This window comes from Alternaria arbusti (assembly GCF_024043155.1).
Source record: "Alternaria arbusti strain BMP 1465 chromosome Unknown scaffold_2, whole genome shotgun sequence".
Lineage (NCBI taxonomy): Eukaryota > Fungi > Ascomycota > Dothideomycetes > Pleosporales > Pleosporaceae > Alternaria > Alternaria arbusti.
The window spans coordinates 2,713,616-2,730,901 of record NW_026249942.1 but is presented as its reverse complement, the minus strand read 5'-3'; the positions used below and the strand labels follow the sequence as shown (position 1 = coordinate 2,730,901).

At 53.0% G+C, this 17,286-nt stretch overlaps 8 protein-coding genes across 8 annotated transcripts; 2 read left to right on the top strand and 6 right to left on the bottom strand.

Moving 5' to 3' along the window:
* On the top strand, nt 1-618 carry J4E86_002531 (uncharacterized protein; the record flags this gene model as incomplete). The annotated part of the gene is made up of 2 exons (XM_051443090.1): nt 1-186; nt 292-618. The coding sequence occupies 2 exons, from the start codon at nt 1-3 to the stop codon at nt 616-618; spliced, it is 513 nt and encodes a 170-aa protein (XP_051306678.1).
* A 428-nt stretch (nt 619-1,046) lies between these two features.
* On the bottom strand, nt 1,047-2,025 carry J4E86_002530 (uncharacterized protein; the record flags this gene model as incomplete). Its single annotated transcript, XM_051443089.1, has 2 exons — nt 1,047-1,410; nt 1,463-2,025. The coding sequence occupies 2 exons, from the start codon at nt 2,023-2,025 to the stop codon at nt 1,047-1,049; spliced, it is 927 nt and encodes a 308-aa protein (XP_051306677.1).
* A 2,706-nt stretch (nt 2,026-4,731) lies between these two features.
* Nucleotides 4,732-5,467, bottom strand: J4E86_002529 (uncharacterized protein; the record flags this gene model as incomplete). Its single annotated transcript, XM_051443088.1, is given in 2 exon segments — nt 4,732-4,745; nt 4,762-5,467. 2 exon segments carry the CDS (start codon nt 5,465-5,467, stop codon nt 4,732-4,734), a joined length of 720 nt encoding a protein of 239 aa, XP_051306676.1.
* Nucleotides 5,468-6,025: 558 nt separating this feature from the next.
* J4E86_002528 (uncharacterized protein) lies at nt 6,026-7,367 on the bottom strand (the record flags this gene model as incomplete). Its single annotated transcript, XM_051443087.1, has 2 exons — nt 6,026-6,324; nt 6,380-7,367. The coding sequence occupies 2 exons, from the start codon at nt 7,365-7,367 to the stop codon at nt 6,026-6,028; spliced, it is 1,287 nt and encodes a 428-aa protein (XP_051306675.1).
* Nucleotides 7,368-7,696: 329 nt separating this feature from the next.
* Nucleotides 7,697-8,047, top strand: J4E86_002527 (uncharacterized protein; the record flags this gene model as incomplete). Its single annotated transcript, XM_051443086.1, has 3 exons — nt 7,697-7,744; nt 7,796-7,910; nt 7,962-8,047. 3 exons carry the CDS (start codon nt 7,697-7,699, stop codon nt 8,045-8,047), a joined length of 249 nt encoding a protein of 82 aa, XP_051306674.1.
* Nucleotides 8,048-8,318: 271 nt separating this feature from the next.
* J4E86_002526 (uncharacterized protein) lies at nt 8,319-10,285 on the bottom strand (the record flags this gene model as incomplete). Its single annotated transcript, XM_051443085.1, has 3 exons — nt 8,319-8,893; nt 8,948-9,436; nt 9,862-10,285. 3 exons carry the CDS (start codon nt 10,283-10,285, stop codon nt 8,319-8,321), a joined length of 1,488 nt encoding a protein of 495 aa, XP_051306673.1.
* A 535-nt stretch (nt 10,286-10,820) lies between these two features.
* J4E86_002525 (uncharacterized protein) lies at nt 10,821-11,716 on the bottom strand (the record flags this gene model as incomplete). Its single annotated transcript, XM_051443084.1, has 2 exons — nt 10,821-11,277; nt 11,370-11,716. The coding sequence occupies 2 exons, from the start codon at nt 11,714-11,716 to the stop codon at nt 10,821-10,823; spliced, it is 804 nt and encodes a 267-aa protein (XP_051306672.1).
* Nucleotides 11,717-12,113: 397 nt separating this feature from the next.
* Nucleotides 12,114-16,124, bottom strand: J4E86_002524 (uncharacterized protein; the record flags this gene model as incomplete). The annotated part of the gene is made up of 3 exons (XM_051443083.1): nt 12,114-13,139; nt 13,404-14,733; nt 14,875-16,124. 3 exons carry the CDS (start codon nt 16,122-16,124, stop codon nt 12,114-12,116), a joined length of 3,606 nt encoding a protein of 1,201 aa, XP_051306671.1.
* Nucleotides 16,125-17,286: the final 1,162 nt, after the last annotated feature.

The window sequence follows — 17,286 nt, the reverse complement described above, 5'->3', positions numbered from 1 at the left end:
ATGGCGGCCATGAGGGAACAGCGTAAGCGTGTCATGGCCTTTGTCTTTGAGAACGCAGCACTCGGCTTCGACATCACTGGATCCGCTCATCTAGAGCTAACCGAGTTGGTCAAGAAGATCTACAAGCCTCCTGACTCGCATGGCATCAATCTGTTAGACGCAGGACTCTCTTTCGGCATAGAGCGAGTTCGAAAAACATGGTACTGGAGGCAAATCTTATCGATGGGAGAAATGCACGAATATCTAGATGGGGTTGTGCACCGTCATACAAACGCCTGCAAAAACTTCCAGCCTCCGTACCTGGCGATATTGCAGATAAACCCCTTCCTACTACCTGTAAGTGTCCGTACCATGGGCACGCTTTCATGGTCAACAAATCATCTCGAACAGGAAACGGTACGTGTCACGGTGGGTGACATGATTCGTAATGCTGTCACGCTGATAGAAGACCTCAAAATCGATGACAAGTTCACGCTCGAGCAGAACATCAACATACTCTGGATTAGCGTGTTGACGATGGAGATGATTGCGCGATTGCGGGGTGTACTACAGCAACGTCTTGTTATGAAAGTTATTGCGGAAAAGATGCACAAAGTGCAAAAGATATACCTTATCTAGTGAAGAAGCGACGGTTCCGTCTCCCAGGGTGTCGCAACAAAGACATAATCACAGGTAGCCAAACTCAGACTACAACATCCGAACACTCGCAGCCTAATACACATTCCTGTAAACATATTTTCACACGAAAGCTGTTGGTCAAAGTGACGATATGATAAAGACATGAGGGAACCCCAAGGAGACATGTCATCCTTAGTGAACATCTACATACCATCCATCGCAAGATAAAATGAAGGACTGCCACAGTGCACTCGAAAGAAGATAGTTTGCTTTGACAGTACTGATTGTATTTTTCATCCAGCAACATCTACAAGAAAGCGCAGCACGGCTGCGCCTATCAAAAAAGTATATATACAAAAAGTCGACCAGATCATAAAGTCTAGCCTATCATCGTTTCAATCCTCCAGATCATACAAAACATACACATCTTACTCCTTTCGGAGAAGAGCCTCGCGGAAAGCACGGCGACCACGCTTAGCCTTGCCACCCTTGCAGTTCTCAGAGTTGTGTGCAACAGCCTCGCTGCTAGCAGCAGGCTCCTCAGAAGAAGGCACGGGAGAAGCAGCAGGCGAAGTCTCCTCAGCAGGCTCCTCAGTAGGGGTCTGAGCGGGAGACTGAGCACCACCGCTGGTGCTGGCATCCCAGACAGCGGGGGCGGGGAAGGTGTAGTCCTTGTAGCCGCCCCAGATGCTGAAGTTGAACTCAGGGTCGTCCTTCTTGTAGGCGCCGGGGAACTTGACGGTGGGGCCGGGGGTGCCGCTGCCGCCACCGGTGACCTTGACTTGAGCGCAACTGTCATGTGTTAGTTGATGTTATCGTAGAAGTAGTGAAGAGAAGAACTTACGCGTAGTAGAATTCAGCCTGGCCATCGTGCGCACCGTGAAGACCAACGTGCTCAGAGCGGATCAAGTACTCGCCCTCTGGCACCTCAGCCGGGACAGTGAACTCGATCTTGTTGCTATCCCAAGTGCACCAAGCATCACCAAGAATGTCCTTGTCGGGGTGGCAAAGACCAGACTCGAAGATCTTGAACCACTCGCCGTCACCCTCGTACTCCTTGACGGAGCTGGGCGCCTTGGACATGTAGACGAAAGCGGGACCGGGGTGCTTCATGGTAGCGCCGTAGGCAAGCTTCATGGCCATCTTGGTGCCGGCTGCGACCTCCTTGACGCCGGTCTTGCCAGCGCTTGCGAAAGAGCCCTTGTTGCAGCGGAAGTCGTCCATGTCGGGGGTCATGTTGTCGAGGGGGTTCTTCCACTTGGTGGGGTTGAACTTCTCCGCACGTGTGTTCTCACGGATGAACTCGTAGCCCTTGGACTCCTGGCCGTCGGTGACGAGGACATCGAAGGTGTAGTGGGCAGAGGCGATCTGCGCAATGGCAGCTGCGGCGATGATGGAAAGCTTCATGTTTGAGGTGAGTAGTGGTGGTTGGTTTGGTGGTTGGTAGTGGGTTTGAAGATGAAAAACGATTGTATAGTAGGACTAGCCTGTAGAAACGAATGTAGTAGCGAAAAGCTGAAGAGAAGCGAAAGACAGTGTGCAGAAGTGTGCTGATGAGCTCTCCACGGTGGTGGTGTTTTGCTTCTTATGTATCTGAGCATGCATTCCTATCTGAGCGCCGTGGTCAATGTCGCTAACCGTTTCCAGTGACCAGAGCTGGTCTTTCCACCCATCCCTTGCAAACCCCTCTTCGCCGACGTTGGTTTGCACCATGAAACAATGCCTCAGGTGTTTCCTTCCATCGACGCATGAGGCCGAGATCTCTTGGCTGTGGCCGTATTTCCGCTATCCCGCACAGCTGTGGCGAAGCGAGATGACCATACGAAGGGATGAGAGCTGTCATTGTGGTATTGACCCCCGTAGCGCCCGCTTTTTCGATCCTGGGAACCGCGGTGGTGGGCTTGTCACCATTCGGGTGCCTGTTTCAAACCATTATCTTGGCAGTAGGAGACTTGGCGGTCGGAGGTCTCGTCAAGTGGTGAGGTGCAGGTACCATGCTCGACGGAACTTCGCTGCCGGTGCAGACTATGCACAGTAGTACAGGAACATGTGAGCAGAATTCAGCATTCGGTCAATAGCGGATTGACATTCATGAAGGATTTGCAGAATGCTGTTATCATCAGTGTTGCGATATCTCTTTCCACTTCCAATATCTCAGCGCATGAAAATGCAGCAAGATTATTTCTCCGCCTCTTCAACGTGAAACGAGTAATGACGGAAAGGGGGGCACGGCGGGATCGCACATGCTGAAGGACGTGATGATCGGGATCCAGACACAACCAGACTGCAAGCCCACTCACGTCTGAGTTCGGGTGAGCTACTACCTACCATCTAGCGCTCGCTGTGCTCGTACCCACTGTGCCAAAGATAGAGACTGCATACGGGTCTCGGAGGTAGAGCGGCTACTGAAGTTTGTGTGATTGTCAAGAGCGACTCCAAGGCAAGACTCACGGATGGTAACGGTCTACACCATTATATATATCGGCCGCCCTCAATTGAGCCTGTTGTTGCGCTTATTTGAGCTGTTAAGACTCAATTTACACGATGAAGGCGTGCATCCAGGCTGGTGGGTTCGCGAGATGGAGCACTCCTGAGTCAGTAATGGTTCACTTCAACCTGCACTTTAGCCGTAGGCCTATCACCAACGACCCTTTTCCGACGTATCCACACTGCAATCTCTGGTGGAGAGACAAGCTGTAGCGTGTTTCTGTTTCCGCCTGTGGCTTGTTTCAAACGTTGGTGTTGTTGCGGAATGCTACCGAGTGTGACCGCATAAGTTCAATCCTGTTGTCTCTTGACGCCATGGTGGGGAAGCCTACGAGCGACGAAGGAAGGCGCCTCAATAGGTTGGCAATAATATCGTGCATAGGCTTGTATTGGCGCATAACAGCAATTATCTCGTCGTCGGTCGGTGGCTCGAACTACCGAGAGCGTTGGGCTCTGCATAGTATACCGGATTAGGTCCGATGGGATTCCGCTCCACAATCCGATGCAGCAGAGGCATGCTTCCGCAACTAAACCCAAGACGAGGGAGGTCCACTGAAGTGCAGTAGCGGTGCGGCGTAATAGATTCTTAGTCTCCTTGGCGTCCGTCCCCTGGGCTCGGGAGTTCTGGAGGGAGGGAGGTCAAAAAGTTCTCGACTCGTGGCGTGAGGTTCTTTGTCGGCCGTTGAGTCAAACCCGATTTTCTACCGACACCGTTGGGCCTAGCGTGTGAGCCTAATTCAACAATACATTTCTCGTGCTGGATGTGTTGCTGAGAGCCTCTCGTTGTTGTTCAGCAATCGACGCGTTGCGATGAGATGGTGTTGTGGTAGTGGTCGTGTGTTCACGACGTTGCAAGACGTCCCCGCATCGCCTGACCGTCATACGTCATCACTAACAAATCATGTGGCATTGTTTTCCTGCATGTCTTTGATCCGCAATGCACGACGAACGCTTTTTGCAAACTTTAGACTGAGAAAAGCCCTGAAACCATTGTTCTTGACATTAAGATATCCAACTACTCTTCTTTTCCCACCCGTACAATAATTGGCGGGCCGTCATCGCAAGGACGCCTGAGACAGTACCCCAAGCATCGATCAACATGTCAGCAACCAACGAGCAACCAGTTGAGACGCCAGTCAACAAACTCAACGCAAAGCAGCAGAACCGAATCCAGAAAAGACGACTTGCACGTCAGCAACTCACTACGCACCTCGCTCTCGTACGAAAGAACAGCAAAACAAACGACCCTCCACGGATCGCAGGATGCATGCGCGCACCACGAGGCCCAGACGGCCGCTTCCTCCACCGCGAACAAGTCATTACGAAAGCAATAGAAAGTCTCAGCATACAAGAGACGACAGCAAAGCCCGTAGAAAGTGTGAATGAGAAGCCAAAATCCTGGACGCCATGGGTAGTTCCGTCTCTCTCCAAGACACCAAAAGCTTCCCGGCTTTAGCTTCATACAAGACCGGGGAGTACTTCATAACCTCATCACCCAACCGTCTGAACACCGTGGACGCACCAGATACCTCTCCGCCCCCTTATCTCATTACAGAACGAACCCGTCATGCTCCCTGTCAGCCTCTTCCTGCGCCCTGCCAATCGGATCGTCGGCATAAATCACTTTCACCTCCCACATACTACTCGCATTCATACCGATCAAGATACCCCCTCCTTTAGTCCCCTTCTCCCATTTCTTGGTCTGCTTCACGTCCTCCGTATCCAGGAGTAAGACGGTGAAGATATGTTCAGCGTCTTCCTTTGCATCAGCGCGTTCGACGTAGGAGGCGTGAAGCTTGGTTGTAGCCGCGTATCCTTTTGGCTTGGAAGCCTCGAATTTCGAAGACAAGGAGGTAGAGGAATGGTGCTCGGCGTGGGCAAGAGGGCCGGCGGAGATGATGGTGTAGACGGGCGCAGGCAGGATATCGAAGACATCTTTGTTGATCTCGCGATGTATCTTCAGTACAGTATAGACGCCACGTTGGCCCTCGACAATGAATGTATCGAAGCCTTTTTCCAAGAACTCTTCATCAACCTCTTTCTCTTCATCTTCGTCATCATCAAATAGGAAGTCGTCGTTTGGCTTCTCTTTTATGACGGCAAGCTTGTCGATTGCGGGAGGTGAGTTACTGACGACGTCTTCGATTTGAGGGAGAAGGTGGCGGAATGCTTTCGCAGGGCCGATGAGTTCGTAGGAATCGATGTGTGGTCGGATGATGCTCAAGTACCAGATTGTGTTGGGTTCGACGTCGATGAAGGCGAGCTCATCGACTGGCTTGTCGACTTTGGGAGCGGGGATTGGAGTGGATTTGTTGAAGGGCATGACTTCATCGTCGCCTTCGAAGTAGATGCCTTTGTCCATGGTAAGATGTAGGGATAATCGAGGACTTGTGGTATCGTCGAGTATCGTAATGTCGGTGCGAAGTCAATGTAGTCTGGGGTGGTACTTGAGAAGTTTATGAAGGTGAGGGGGATGGGCAATGTATACTGTAAGAGCAAGCACGGACGTTATAGCCTGCGAGCGTTTGTTAGATGACGTCGTCGCTTGTGGTTTGCGGTATCGCGGTGAAGGCGGGACTGGCGCCTGGAGCTATCGGGCTCCAATATGGGGCGCCGACAGACCGATACAAACGATCTTGTATACCGCCACGGGGGTTGATGGCGTGCGATATCGCCCAGACGAGGCGGTATGTGGGCGCCAACTCTCTCATCTGAAATCGAGGAACGATATATCAGCGGCAGTGCGAAGTGACTTCAGACGTTTATACGATTGTGCATTGGTATCTCCTAGCAAAGTAAGACATTCCGCCTCTTAGAATACATAGTGTGCTTTTAGACTCAGTCCCTGAACGCCAGAGCGCCATACGCATGCAGAACGTGACATGTGATTGTCACTCAGCCTTCCATATGACTACACCACCTAGTGTCTCTTCGCCCTCTTATCCTTGCCAGGCCGTTTGCTTGCACCGCCGCTGGGCTTGCCCTTCATCCTGCGAGCCGAGAAACCGCTCCCGTCTGCGCTGGATTCGGCGGTGTTACTCTTCGCGTGACGCTTCTTGCCACCGAAGCCGTACTTCGAGTCCTTCTTCTGGCGCTTGTTGAAGTCCTTGCCGCCAGCACCACCACGACCGCGGCGGTCGGACTTGTCGTCGTCTGCGGTGGCGGCGACGTCGAAGAGGTCTTCCTCGTGGGTAGCTGTGATGTCGGCTCCTTGTCGCTCTGCACATTTGTCAGTATACTGCCAGTCAAGTCTTCGGATATAGGTAACACGTACTCCTCTTGAGAGTTTGAATCTTCTCAATAGTGTCCTTCTTCTCCTTGGCGCGCTCCTGGAGCTTCGCGACTTGAACCTGCTTTCCGAACTTCTTCAAATCTCTCTGCTTGCGTGCCTCAGCAGCGGCCTTCTTGCCTGCCGCGGCATCAATCAGCTTCTGCTTGATCTTGCCCATGTGCTCGTCGCTCTTGACCATCTCCGCGAAGTAGTCGGCCGGCCGAGAGAACGACACACCCTCTTTCTTCAGCTTCTTCCGCGCATCCTTGACCGAGGACAGACATTGCTTGTAAAAGGCGAGCTCACGATTGAGGTCGTCCTCGACGTCGGCGATCTCGACAGGCTCGTCGGTGGTTACGGACTGGTATTCCGAGAAAGCGAGTTTCGAGTAGGGGAGTTGGATGCGGTTCAAGGCTGCGGTGAGGGCGGCGGTGTTGTTGATGGTAAGGCGCTGGTGTGGGATAATATCACCCTTGTCCTCTGAAGCGACAGAGTCCAAATCGGATAGCGCAATGTCATCCTCGTCATCGTCCTCGTCCTCGTCATCTTCAGCGTCTTCATCCTCCTCTGCGGCCTCCTCAGCCTGTATCTCCTCCTCGTCTGAGCTGATGTCGCTATCAGTGTCGTTGAGGTGATCAAGGTCTACTTGAAGTCCATTGGGCGCGTCTTCATCGTCGCTTGCGTCGTCGTCGTCATCCTCGCCCTCGGTCTCCCACTCGGGCTCCTTGACTGCTGGCGCAGCCTTTGCGTCGGCCTTCTTGTCCTTCTTCGACTTCTTTGTCTTGCCATTGACCTTCACCTCTACCTCATCCAACGGCACAGGCACGCCGCCCTCCTCAGTATCCTTTTCGCCATCCTCCGCGGCCTTCCTGGCCTCGCGCTTTTCCTTGCGCTTCAGCGCCTGCTTGACGTACTTCTTCTGCTTCTCGCGCTTGATGTCGCGGCCCTGGTAGTTGTCGAGCGCCGACTTGAGCACGCCTTTCTTCGCCATATCGTCTGAGTTCGAGGGAGTTTTGAAGGGTGTGGAGTATCGGACGTCGCAAAAGTCAAGACGTCAAAGCTTCCCAGAAAATAATTCGTGAACTTCCAAGTCTGGGCGCAGAAACATCTTAGCGTGCACGCTAGCTTGACCGCCTACGAAACGGGCAGGAAGCCGCGGCGAAGACCACGTGCTCCGCGACCTTACATATCCACCGTATGCGCATCTCTCCTGTTGTATTATAGCAAACAGCTTGACAATCGCCTTGTGAGGTACTGAAATTTTCTCGAATCTGCAGACTACTCGTATCGTCTCTACTTTCCTCACAAACACATTCAGTCATGGCGACACCGCAGCCACTAGCAGACCGCGCGCAAAGCGACACTGCGGTACGTGCTTGTTACACTCACGATGCCCCGCTCTACCTAACACGCGTATAGTCCGCCGTCTCAAAAGATGCCGAGAGCTCTGGGGAGCTCACAGCAGTTGTTGACGATCTCCTGAATCAACTCAACACCAAGTTCACCACAGTCAGCAGCGAGCTGCTTGCCAAGAGTAAGTACAAGCATGTCTAAAGCAGATACACTAGATGCTGACGATGCGTAGTGGATGATATGTCACGGCGGCTGGATAACCTCGAAGCCACTATCCAGGCCGGAGACGGTACCAAGGGCTCAGGGTCTGGCAAGTAGATTTGCAGGGAAGGCAGCATGTTTGGTCAAAAGCAGGCGGTGTACATCGCGCATGTCTCAGTCATTGGCGTTTGGTGTTAAATTACATAGATCGTATGCAATCTGGGTATTGACTTTTGGTTCTCTGCTACTTGTTCCTCTTTCTCATTGTCATGATCACGTATGCCTGTCGCTCCTGCGCCAGGCCTCTTTGCGCCCCCAGCTCATCTTATCATCTTAATAGTGTTGATGGTATGCCTCATTGCGGAATCTTACTTCACGCACGGGTCGTCTACAACTCAGACTTCTCCTCCTCAGCATCACCCATGAACTTCCTCAAGATGTTGCTCCTGCTCATCAGGTCATCCATCTTCTCGGGTGCCAGGTTGCCCTTGGCAATGAGTCCCTGCAGACGCTTGAGCTCCTTCGCAGCGTACTCCTGGTTGGCACCGATCTTGTTGAAGACCTTGACGTAGTATTCGGCGTACTTGTCCTGCAGAGTACCGGCGAGGGTCTTGGCCTCCTCAGCACCGCCGGCCCATGAGCCCTGAAACTTCTCAATGAGGGTGTTGAAGGCCTCGATGGTGCCACCAGTGGCGTCAAGACCACCACCTACAGCACGGTGGGTACCGGCGTTTGCGTTGATGAAGTCGACGAAGTCCTTCTCGGCACGGGCGCCGTTGTAGGGAAGAGGCTCGGTGGAGCCCTTGGGGAAGTATTTGATGGTCGGGTAGGATGACACGCCTTGCTCCTGTGCGAGGGCCTTAGAGTTCTCAGCTTCAGCGTCGACCTTAGCGATCAAGACACCGGGTTCGGTAACGAAGTCGTTGGCGAGGGTCTCCCAGACGGGGGCGAGGGTCTTGCAGTCTGTCAAGATGTTAGCTATGAGACATTCCTAGAGAGGGGGCTAGGAGGACATACGTCCACACCATGGAGCAGTGAAGGCAACGAGCACATCCTGGTCCTTTCCAACCTTCTCCTTGAAGGTCTTGTCGTCCAAGTAGACGACCTGGCTAGGCAGCTTGCCCTTGACCTTAGGCTTGACCGAGCTCTTCTCTGTGATGAACTTGCTCAAGCTCTCGAGGTCACGTCCGCCGCTGTAATCCGTAGGCTTGTCGCTCTTTCCGTCGAACCACTTGAGGGTAGGGAAGCCTGAGACACCGAAACGCTTGCCGAGCGACTTGTGGGCATCGGCGTCGACCTTCGCGACGCTGACCTTGTCTCCGGCGTGCTGGAAGACACCAGCGAGCTCATCGTAGACGGGGGCGAGGTTCTTGCAGTGGCCGCACCAGGGAGCGAAGAACTCTACAAGGGCGGGCTTGCCGGACTTAAGAACGACATCATCGAAGTTGGAGGGTGTGAGGTCGATGACGGCCGATGCCGAGGCAATCGCGGGCAGTAGCGCAATGGCTGCGGGTATTAAATTGCGGAAAAGCATCTTGAAAGTGTATGAAGCTCAAGGATGAGTTGAAGCTCCAAATGTGTGTTGAAGAGCGGTGGGAAATCTGGTGGGGAGCTAGAGCAGCACAGCGGCTATCAGGGTCCCGCGGTGGCGATCGCTAGTCTGAAAGGTGTCCTTACGCGTCTCAACTTTACAAATCCAACACCAACGCGACAGGATGACGTACACTGGATAGTGATCACGTATACTAATCACGGTCTTAATCGCGTACATAGCTGTTGGTAAATGTTTACTACAATATGCATTCAATTCCTGGGTATCACAAAGACATCGCCCTCCAGACCTGCATGTGGCTATCACCTCCCAAACGTCTTCCATATCTAATGCAACGACATCTTCCAATTGTTCCCTCCAGTCATCCCATAACTCCCACTAACGGTATTCTCATCCTCCTCCTTCTTGCTGTCCTCCTTGACCTCTGGTTTGACCTCAGGCTTCTTCGCCTCCACTTTCTCATCCTTAACCTTCCCCAACTCACCAGCAACCTTCTCCACGGCAGCCTTCAGCGCCCTCACATCCGCGCCCCTGATCTCCTCAATCTTCTTTCCATCCTTGAAGACCATGAACGTCGGCATAGCTGTGACACCATATTGCCCCGCGATCTCTCTCTGCTCATCCACGTTGACTTTTACGAATGCGAATTTCCCTGGTGAGGTGTGTGCGGTAGAGAGTTGGTTGTAGATGGGCGCGATTTGCTTGCAAGGTGGACACCATGTTGCGTAGAAGTCGGCGATGAGATATGTGTGACCGTTTAGGAGAGTGCGGAAGTGTAGGGGTGCTGAGATCTCTGTTGGCATGGTTGATGTTGGGGTACTTGTCGGGGCGGCGTGCTGCGGTTGTGTGTTGAGTAATTTGAGTGTTGTGTCTTGCTGGAGGGCTGTTGAAAGGCGGCTGTAGTGTATTGAAGTGGTTGTAAGACTCAGACTGCACCTTTGTATTTTAATGGACTGCGATGGCGCAACCTTGTGGAAGGTTCTTTCCAATAGATGCGCCATACCACGGATGGTCTGGCCAATCAGCATTTGTCATCAGCTTCACGATCACGTGTCGATGCGCTTGCCGCATCCAGTAGTCGGTGATAGCAGTCTGCGTGGGAGAGGCTATATATGCTGGCGCAACGTGCGTACGGGACCTTTGAGCGGAGTCACCAGTCATGAAATGGGGACCTGTTCTAAACTGACGGATAGTCTCGTGGAAGTTGATTCGGTAGTGCAATGGTATACATGGTGACTGGTAGCAACCTTGAATTCCAGAAAGTCCACAACGCCTCGCTATGCCATCATGAGCAGTTGAATCCAGCTGCCTTTCGAGAATTAAGTGACCCTTCAAAGCTCAGCCCCCACCCCTGCCCAGTATCTCCTCCCTCTCTAATACCTCAGGCTTGAACTTGATCAAAAAGACCGTCTTTCCAGGCCATAGACCCTTGCCTTCCTCGTCACCCACACTATGCGCTGTCACGCCTTCGGTCGGAAACCCCGCACCATCGCAAACACCCTCAATTATGCCCGCAACAAAGGCCGCGCAGTTCAAACTCGACAGTTCTTTAGGCAGACTTATGTATTGGTTCACCATCGGGTCGTTGTCGAAGAGCATGTACTGTCCTGGGTCGGTGCCAGACTTTTCTAATGCGTCCGCGGGTCGACCGAACAGGTAGCGATATAGCTGTTGTGCGATGAACTGGAGGAGAGGCAGGATACGCGTGGGCCGAATGCTGGCGAGGGGGTTGGCGGTTCGGGAGAGGAGAAGGTCGAGTAAGCGGAGGCCAATGGGATAGCCTTGTGTATTCAGTCTAGATGGTGTCAGAACACGTTCAGCTAGAAACCCAATGCGTTATGTCGCAGTGCATATGTGAAGTTCAGCAGCTGCATGCATCTAGCGTACCTCTGTTCCAAGTCCCCCACATCCTTCGCGCCCTTCTGCGCATACGCAATCATCTCAATGAAGAGGTACGCAAACGCAGCTCTACTAAGCTCTGCATTCTTACTCCGGTTCAGGTTCCTGTCATATATGCTCTTCTTATTCGACGGATACCGCAGCCCAGGCCCTTGACTTGGGGTGCCGCTCATTGCGATGTGCTGCTCTTGTGGTTGCGATTGTGTGCCGGGTTGCGGACGGATTGTGGCTGCAGAGGAGGATGTCGATGGCTTTTGCGCAGTGTCTACGGACCGCGAGAGAGACGACTGGCGCGAGGGGTAGTACGAGTGGTGTAGGGGCAGGATGTTGGACATGGTCGCTATTGAACCCTGGCGGTGTTGTTTGGCGGAGTGATGTGGGTCGGAGGGTCGTGCGTCGTGCGTCAGACCTGCCGCGGGTCGAGGATGCTAGGGATCATCTTCGGTGCTTAGCTAACACACGACTTTCACAATACAACGACTCTTGGGATTTTCAACTACTTTTACTCGGCAAACTTAGTAGTGCCTTGTGTTTGTCTCACCGGACTGGGAAGCTCAGCGCCTGCAGATGGAAAGGAGGAGTGAAGTCAATCATAGAGCACGAGTTGGGAAAGCGAGCTGTGTGTGAGGCCGTGGACAGTACGTCAGATTCTTTGGTTGCGTATCGTTCAATACTACATATCAGGCAGGAAGGCAGACGTAGGAACCTGTAAGAAGCCACTATTTCCGACACCTACATCTCTCCGTTATGTCGCGCTTCAGCATGACGACAAACCGCCTGCACGGCGCGCTTCGAACGCCAACCATCGTGCTCAGCAGCAGTCTCCATATAACCATCAGGCATCTCAATCATATCTCCATACAGCTTTTCAAGCTTCTTCTTCTCATCATCCACACCCTCCGAGCCGACGACTTTGCGTACCTCGCCGGTAGCTGCCTTCTTCCAGTCCTTGTACCACTCTTTGAACCTTTCGGTGAGATTCGTCTGGTGCCACTGAAGGACTCTCATAATAGGTTGTACATCGGTGCGACGGATTTCAAACTGAATCGGAATAATGACAGTGGTGTTGTTCGGGTCCGCAGCCGCATCGCGCATGTGAGGTGCACCCGACTGCTCGACCTCAAGCTCCGCGCGCAGATCACCGTTGAGCTTTCTCTGTTGCTGGAGTGCAGCCAAAGCATCACCGCGTTCCTTCTTCATCCTGCGTTCGGATGCGAGGTGGCGTTGCTTGTCACCTTGGGCGTCTTTGGCTTTCTCTTCCTCCTTCCCCGCCATGTCCTTAGCAATCTTGACCTTCTTGTTGGCACCCTTCAGCTTCCGCGTCTTTCCATCGTTCTGATTGCCCAGATTGACATTTTCGTACTCGATGGTCTTGAGTGTGTCCTTCAGTTGCGTGTTTTCGGATTGCAGACGCGTAACCTCACTTTCCAGGCGGTTGAGACGGCGTACGGTGTCAGTCGGAAGATCAGATCCAGCAGCGGTTTTGGCAGTCCTGCGGTCCAGATCGTCGATGGTCTTGCCTCGTTCCTCAGCCTGCCCTTTCCAGTATTCGCATTGCTGACTCAAGGTTGCGATGGTAGTTCTCAGACGGGCCTCTTCATCTTCTTTCGCTTCCTGCTCTTCATCGACTGCGCTCTCCTGCCATAGGCCTCCCGCGGGCTCTACAACAGGCGCCTTGCGTACCGACAGGCTAAGCGAAAAGGTCTCGGGACGCAAGTCGTCAGCAACGTGAAAGAGTGCGTCTAGATTGAAGCTCATCTGTCGTTGATTAGTATGGGCGCATGCTCAGCTATTACGCAACATACCTTGAGTCGTATCGAGGTGACTGCACTATATGAACATCTTGAAAGCCACCATGCGAGGTTGCAACGTAGTTGTCACGCCAAGCATTTAGACCCTGGCGAGGTGAAAGCCAAACAAGACGAAACGGGAAGGCGCGCTGGTCACGGCTTCACCTTAAGGCATCCTCTGGTCCAATCACTCAATTCTCAATTGCTCTATAACAGCTGCGAGGTCTCGCACGCGGAAGGGCTTCGGAACTGCGTCGTCCATTCCAGTCTCTCGCGCGCGCTTCAGTTGCTCGGGTCTTGCATTTGCAGTAACAGCGATGATGTGTAGATGCTTATCGATTGACCCGTCTTCCTGCGCAGCGCGAATCATACTCGCGCACTCAAGCCCATTGACAATGGGCATCTCAATGTCCATAAGGATGACGTCGATACGTGGCTCGTCGACGCGTGGTTGCGATGAGGTCGAGCCTTTCCAGTGTTGCGTAGTTTTGATGAAGTCGAACGCTTCTTGGCCGTTGTCGGCTGTGTAAACGATATAGCCCTGGAGTTGCAGCTGTTTCTTAAGTACCCGTTGGTTGACCATGTTGTCTTCTACAAGCAGGATGCTAGATTGGGTGGTCGGCGGCGCATCCGCAGCGGTACCCATCGCATGAGGCAGCGGCGAGGTTGGTACTTCGGTAGTGATGGACTTTTCGGAGCTTCTAGTAGATAGAGACGGTCTCGGCGGTAGAGCCCTAGATGCTTTTGTATAGAAAGCAAATGTCGACCCGATGTGTTGCTGAGACTGGAAGCCAATCTCGCCACCCAGCAAGCCCACCAATTTCTTGCTGATGGACAAACCCAGCCCGGAACCGCCGTATTTGCTGTATGTCTTGGGCATGTTCTGGCTGAAATGGCTGAGGACACGCGCTTTAGTCGATTCATCCATTCCGCACCCTGTATCTTCGACTTTGAACCACAAGAATATTGACCCGTCCGACGGTTGAACGTCGAGTACCGGTTGATCAGTCGATTCACTCTTTTGGACTGCTTTGATGAGTCCGTCGAAGATAGCAGTGGGTGGCCAAGCTGCTACTCCGATACGAACAGTGACAGCTCTTTCGTCGGGTCTATCCTTGGTGAACTTGATTGCATTGGCGACCATGTTGAATAGTACTTGTGTCACTCTCCCCGGATCAGCATCGATCCAATCAACGCCGAGCTCGCTCAATGAGGGATCAGCTATAGCTACAAGCTGAACTCCAGCCTGTTCAGCCTCAGCTCTGAAAGTGCTTTCGACTTGATTCAGGAAAGTCTTGATGTGGAAGACTGTCGGACAGATCTCCAACAAATTCGAATCCAGTTTGGAGAGCGAGAGGATGTCATCGATGATACGTTTCTGATGCATGGTGCACGCCATGATCGTATCGACAGCATCGCCAATACTGCTGTTAAGATTTCGCAAGTCATTGGCGGTGCGGGAGCTGTCATTATCGGGTACGCTTCGCTTCTCGCACTCGTTGAGGAGAAGTCTTACTTCAGAGAGCGAGTGGGCTATGGAATCCGCACAGTGCATAACAGCACTAAGAGGGTTTCGAATCTGCGGTATGTTAGGACATGCAACGACCCATCCGGAATCCAAAGCGTACTTCATGGCTCACCATGTCAACGAAGCTTCGCCCTGTTAGCAAATGGAAGCACACCCTAACTAGGTTGTCATTTACTTCTCTTGTTGCCGTTTGGCCTCCACGGCTTCTTGCAGCCGCGATTCGCTGAGATGGAGCTGCTCCAGAGCTGCTGCACGAGCAAGCTCTTGTTGTCTGAGGGCTTCCTCTTTCGCGAAAATGTCATTTCCTATAGCAATGCTTTCTCTCCGGATTTTCTCAGTACGGCTCCTAGCTTCAACGTTTGCCATCGAGATCACCTCGTGGGAGAAGTCACGATGGAGTGTCTTGATCCAAGCTTGGTAGGAGCGGTCGTAAGGTGTACGAGGTGCCAGACCGACGATTAAGACAGCATGAACGTTGGCAGTCCGGTTCGAGACACTTGGCAATATAACAGCCTGGTGGCAGATGTCGCCATAGCATCGGTTCGTAGATGCTTCACACATTTCCTTGGGAAGAGTACCGTTCTCAGCCTGGAGAAGTACCGGCGAACGAGAATCGACACTCCTGAAGAAGCTTTTCACCCATGCTTCATCCACACTTGGCTCGATTGCGGATAAGGGTGCGGCCGGGAAGGAACCAACGGTGCCAGAGAGGGCAAAGGCTAGCGAATTGGTCTGATCGTTGGAAGGACCAGTCTCGCTCACACTGTCTTGGCTCGTCTCGATGCGGTATAAAGCAGCGAACGATATGTCCCCATCTCCGTTAGATATACCCTTCAAAATTGAAGGCCACAGCGTATCCAAGTCCGAAGCAGTCTCGCAAGCATTGCGGAACTCGTCTAAAGAACGCTCGCGGCGAACTTCCAACACGTCTCGGGTAACGTTGTAGGTTGTGGCGTGGAAGCCGCCCAGGGACGGCGGTAGGCCTGTCGTAGTGATGGACAAGAAAACTTCCTCGAGGCGACCATTTCGGGAGAAGAAGAACGGTATATGTTGATCGCTATTCAATTCAGACTTCTCGCTTGCGTATCCGCTCAGTATATCGACTTCGGGAAGCTGTTGAATTAGAGCTGTGTTGAGACTTATAGGTCGCCCTTGGTACAGCGGATGGTGGTCATGCAGCAGTCGACCATACGCTGTGTTGTAAAGAACGGTCGAATCCGAGCCAAGCAAGAAGAGCTGTGGTTGAGGAGAGAGCATAGCGACGTGGATGAGTAACAATAACTCGCGAGGCCACGATGAAATGAGTCCGGCGGCGGTTCTGGCCCAGTCCAAGTCCCGAATGTATTGCAAGTCGGCGTCGATGGCTGCGTCGCCCGTCGGATTCGTGAGGAAAGAGAGGTGAGGCTGCTCAAGCTCTACCGCCATAATGATGTCGATAGCGCGACCAGACAAGAGAAAGATGTTATGGTACGGACCCGCGGGCTGCTGCGCCAGTATACATCTCAGCCACAGTTCATCGTTGGTGCCGGTCCCGGGGTCAACGGCTCCATGAGTGGCAAGCCAGACGTCTCGTGAGAATCTAGACCGCGCAGGCCATGCAGATTACTCTGTCCAGAGTCTGGACTATCGAACCCATGGACCCCTACAGTGTTCTCCGGGACATGCCGTTCAAGGGTAAGGCACGACGCACTGTCTGGTGGGTGGGGACCTGCGAATACGCTTCAAGTATGCAGGCGATGGCTTCGCGATGCCAGACAGATGCCGCCTTGGAGCGCTGAGTCGCTGGGGCTCAACGCAGCGAGCTGAGCCCATCCCTGAAAGTTTTCCGCAACCACGGGGTACATTGATGCGGAGGCATAGCCAGCGAAAAACAAAGACTAGCATAGATGAGGCATCACGGCAGGACTGCAGTGGATTGGCATGCATAGCTCGCCTGTCAAGCCTCAAGCAGCGTCGTGGCCAGATCTCTGCTGGTGCTTCAGCCTAGCCGAACGCGGCTAGTGCACCCGCCCCTTCTGCGATCTCGAGGCCCGGGACTATCTTGCCGCCCGTTGTTTTTTAGCCACAGCTGACCTTTCTTCTGCTTCGGCAGGAGCGATAGGTTAGTCTATCCAAGCATGGTTCAAAAGGAGTTTCAAAAGCCTCGTGCCTGGCTTCCGACTGGTTTTGAGGCAGTTGTGGCTCCGATGGCTGCCGGCACTCCCTGCGCCTAGTCTAGCGCGATCGTCGATTTGTTCACACTCTTGTTCCTTGAGAGAGATTTCATTCGTCAAACAGCGGGATAGATCTTAAGCTCGAAATTGAACGTCAGCTTCGCTTGACCATCTCAGCGAAGAAGATCTCGAATACGGAAACCAAAAGGGTTGCAGTGTGAGAGAAAGCGCTCCCTAGAGGACGCCTGCGAAACTTCACAGCGAAAACCTTTCGGACAACCTCAGGTGCGCAACCCAAAATCGTTCATGGGTTTTAGCTATGGAGGGGTTGATGTATCACGGTCTCGCTGGACGCCGGTCGTCCTTTCGTAAATCCTTGGGCGCAGGAAGTACACAGGCAGCGACTCTCGGACTCATGTTTGTCAGATCCGGCT